This window comes from Nicotiana attenuata, chromosome 1 (genome assembly GCF_001879085.1).
Source record: "Nicotiana attenuata strain UT chromosome 1, NIATTr2, whole genome shotgun sequence".
Classification (NCBI taxonomy): Eukaryota; Viridiplantae; Streptophyta; class Magnoliopsida; order Solanales; family Solanaceae; genus Nicotiana; species Nicotiana attenuata.
Genome location: NC_031989.1, coordinates 30,802,094 through 30,806,583, shown reverse-complemented (window position 1 = coordinate 30,806,583; position 4,490 = coordinate 30,802,094). Strand labels below are relative to the sequence as shown.

General features: G+C 38.9%; 1 protein-coding gene across 3 annotated transcripts; it reads right to left on the bottom strand.

Annotated features, from left to right (window-relative positions):
- Positions 358-4,196, bottom strand: LOC109223854 (protein NRT1/ PTR FAMILY 5.5-like). Of its 3 annotated transcripts, none has more exons than XM_019388308.1 (4): positions 3,971-4,196; positions 3,495-3,876; positions 1,681-2,201; positions 358-1,400 (listed from the first exon to the last, which is right to left on the bottom strand). In XM_019388308.1, exons 2-4 carry the CDS (start codon positions 3,738-3,740, stop codon positions 452-454), a joined length of 1,716 nt encoding a protein of 571 aa, XP_019243853.1. In that variant the 5' UTR covers positions 3,741-3,876; positions 3,971-4,196; the 3' UTR covers positions 358-451. The 3 variants fall into 3 exon arrangements, with proteins under 3 accessions (XP_019243853.1, XP_019243862.1, XP_019243872.1); XM_019388317.1 differs by having other exon boundaries at positions 3,495-3,709; XM_019388327.1 differs by having other exon boundaries at positions 3,495-3,709; positions 4,013-4,196.

Below are 4,490 nucleotides of genomic sequence, written 5' to 3'. Positions count from 1 at the left end.
AATTTGTAAGTTTGAATTTTGAAATAAATGTAGCACTTGCAATTTATAAGTACAATTTTTTTCCATCTTCCTTGTATTCTTTATATTAATACAAAGTATTAATATAACTTACAATAGTTATACAAAATACAAAAAAAAAAAATTAAAAAATACACTAAACCCGGCCCGGCCCCCTCAACCCGTGACCCTTACAGTTCAATTTTTATCAGGATGAACCCGAACCCGTTAAACCCGGTAAGTCCCAACCCATATCCGGCCCGGACCATAACCCGTACGGATACAAAAAATCCCAACCCAGCCCGGCCGGGCCCACCCGTTAAACACCCTTAGTTTAAACCAAAGGAATGATGCATAGGATTAAAAAAGGTAGTAGTTCTTTACTATAAAAGATATGGAATGCGCTTCAGCAGATTATGTGTTACAACCACCATCATTCCCAAAAAACATGTCATTACCCAAAAGAAGGAAACATGTCAACGATGGTACCGTTATTGCGCCTGTTTCCCACTCTATATGTCATCTCATAAATTGTTTCAGTCCCAATATGGGTAACACTTCGTTCGATGTACACTGTTCGTGCTTCTTCTTTTGATCGCCTATATGCATACCACAGACTAATTACAACAAACAAAACAAATGCAATAGCTAATAGCCACGACAGAGTCCAGTAATACTTATCAAGTCGACTCTTATTCAGGGTGTCCTGAAACCAACTTAGTTTATTTCCCCTCCGACTAACCTTACTCACTATGTACACTAACAAAATGTTGCTCATACATCCTAACCCGTGCATCAGATTGCATCCACTGAGCATGTACGACGCAGATATGGGCTCAAAGTAATTACTGTAGTAATTATTTAAGCTCTTTGCAAACATCCCGTCTACTGCCCCAAGAAGGAGATACTGTGGCAGCAGCCAGAACACGGTCATTGGAATTTTTTCATCGGTCTCGCCTGCTAAACCATAGCTCTTTACCACAGCGAGTCTTCTTGACTCCACTTTTGCAGCAGTAATAGTGCATAATACACCCAAAATGATGGATACTGCAACCCCCACTCTAGGAGCTGATGGTTTTGCTTCTGAACCCCATCGCCAATTCACAAGTATGTGATATAGTTTTGGAAATTTTTCTCTTGCTTCTAACTGGAACCAAAGGAATACAGCTAGAGGAATTCTTAGGTTTCCAACCTTGTTGTTCATAGTCTTTGCTTGCTCCAGAAAGTAGGTATACGACAAAGAAGTCATAACCCCCGCAAGAATGAAGGTCACTGACATAGGGAATGTGCGAATTGCAAATTTAGTGACTTCAATCTCAGCAATGCTGCAAAGCCTCCATCTATTCCTCAGTTGCTCCTCCAGAGTCTGGTCGGGCAAGATAATTGCAGCCTTGTCTAGACACCTGAATTGAGTTTTGCACAATAGTTTGTGTTAGTACAACTCTAATATAAATACACTAATCCATGATAGACAGCAATTGAGAAAAAGACGAGGAGGATCCTATTGACTTGTGACATCAAGTCTGTAATAGATCACATTCACAATGGACAAGGGTAGAGATGGGTAGCAAAAAAGATCATGGAAAAAAATAAAGAAACATGGACTGAAACTTGAGATTTTCCTCAAGTGTAAGGCAAACACAAATGGAGGAAATCACAGACAATGAGAGAGCGAGAGAGGACCTTAGGCCATTGGTGTGAGGCACGTATTGTCTATTACGGTCAGATACGTTATACAGCTGCGACGCATCTGTTGGCAGTTGATAGAATAACTTGGAGATAGACGCTGCTAAGACCCGGAATAAAGTAGTGATAGGGCTACCTTCTGGTTTAACATATTTATAGATACAAGATCCGCTCAAGAAAATAAAGGCTGCCACTGTGTAACATATTGCTGGGACACCAAACCAAAGTGACCATGGTGATATGTATGAAAATCCCAAAACAGCAGCAGCTTTGAACAGAATCACCGCAAAACATTGCAGAAACCAGATGCAAGGCATGTTAGCATTTTCTCCAAGTTGCTCAACTAGGAAAGAGGGAAAGCTTACTGCTTGACCAGCTGCCCCAAGAGCAGACAGAGCCAATGCTATGTAGAAGAGTATGCGCTGGCCTTCGCCAATGCATTCAGGCTGATAAGCACTGCACGTTCCAGTAGCCTTAGCAAGGACTGGCGGTGTGGACATTGTTAAAAAACCCATGCCCTACATACAAGAAACTTTCAAGACTTAACTGAAAGTGAATTTCAAATTATACCCCATTTTGGGTAAGAGTTCTTGGATTGTAAAAATCAGTAAGAGAAGGTCAAGAAATTTGGATAAGAGTTCTAAGCATTAAAAATGTTCATGGGTTCGCACTAACAGATTCTCTGGTTTAGTAAATTGAAACATCAAAGTTTTGAGTTAGTACTGTTGGAAACAAATCCTAATTTAGCACAAAAAGAGACTCAGACTTAACCGATAGTGAATTTCCCTTTTGCTGAGGACATAATTAAAAAAATGTGCTCTCTTTCTAACAACTTAAACGGTCAGATGCTCACACAAATTCAACAAGGTATAAGCGCAGGCAGTGGTCTTGGGTTCAAGTCTCAGCGCCACCCATTATCAAAAAGAATTTTCACGTGCTTGGCCTATGAAAAAGAATCAGGCCCGCACACGAGGGGGCATGTTGAGGACTTAATTCAAAAAATTAAATCTGTGATATTCATTTTTAGCTTTGGCCATTCTAGAGCTCGCACCACAAGAGGATGAGATCTAAGCATCAGAGTTTTGTAGAGATTTAACCAGTTTCTTTCAGGTGTCTTGGACAGAATTGCATCAAATATATTAGAGGTTCAGGAAAGAGATCTTAGCAATTGGAAATGTATGACACAAATTGATGTTGTGATGCATGGACATAAACAGGAAGAAAATTGTCATGGGAAATTATTAGATTGTGAAACTTGAGACACCCACCCTTTTTCATCGAAGCAACAGATACCTAAATTGTAGCAGATTAATATTACACAAATTTGAAGAGATTTAGTCCATAACAAGATGTAACTAGCAAATCGGAGTCAGTCCTAGATTTTTCAGCCTTGAGCTTCAAGAGGACTAGGTTATCTCCGAGTTAATCTTTATCCTAACGGTTACAATTGGCCTTGAAATTTCTTTGGCAATGCATAAGGATTGAGTTATTGAGTTCTACTAATTAGTACCAATTTAGCAATACAAACAACAGAAAATCAACATATTATACATCTGCAAGCATATATTACTGCGACAGTTAAGGGACATCTTTCTCCATTAGTTTGTTGCAAGACCTATGGACAGAAATCACTGCAGACGAGCAGCTTGACCATACTTCCATCAAATGTGTTTCAAGCAATGCGGTGTTAGAAAAGAGGGTGCAAACTAACTCAAGCTAACAGGACCAAGAGCTCGATTGTGAATTGGGTAAATATTTCAAATTACAGAGGAGAATGCAGGAATTAAATAATTTAACAAAGAAAAATGTACCACACAACAGGCGAAAATAGAACCCAATAGCACTGGATAGTTGCCGAATAGACCATGAGCGGAAAACAGCAAGACTGACTGAGGGATTGCTTGCAAACCAAGGAAGACATTGACAATTGCAGCCGCATCTGTGAGTTTGACCTTCCATACATCAGTCAAATACACCATCAACATCCACAGAGCATAATGCACGGGGAAATTGGCCCAAGTAATGGCTACAACAACAAAGAAATTCAAAATCCACATGTTATCATCTCATGAGTCAGAAGGTATGACCAGAATAACATTTCTTTGTAAAAAAACTAAAACAAATTGATGAAATAATCGTAAGGAACAGCAGAAATTATCCCAAAGCCGTCTCTGTTAGGTGGGCATAGGCAAGCTGTAAAGAGTTCAGCAAGCATGGATTAAAAAGCTGATATGCAACTTGATAATCAGACATAGCTCACAAAAATGTGGGAAGCAGGAATAATTACATAAGATTCTGTAAACCATTGTTGTCGCACAACTTGTATCACCTTCTCAAACAAAATATAGTTAAGCACAATATACGCCAAGCGCATAACAAAACCTGCACAATATTGTTGAAGAAGACATGTGCGAGTGTATATGTATATAAAGGTACACAATTTTATAGGTCGATGAGCTGTATTTCCATATTCGAAGTAAACTTAATTAACAGTTCAACCTACTCAAATTCAAGGGTGGACTTTCCTCTTGTAATACAGACAAAAGACAGATAAAGATGCATCATTTAACTACCAAGAGAAATAAGATATATTATTGTCATCACATAAAAAGAAGCCATTGACTGGACTTGTTCAACCCCACGTAAGTGTTGTTGCTACTGTGTAAAAAAATCAGAAAAAACTGTTAGAATAATAAAAGAAACTGGAAAAACAGTAGGGATTAAGAAATATTCCGAGTCCACAATTTGCTTGTGCGTCCTTAAGGAATTTTAACCCCCTCACACGTTGCCAAGGTAATGGATTAAAT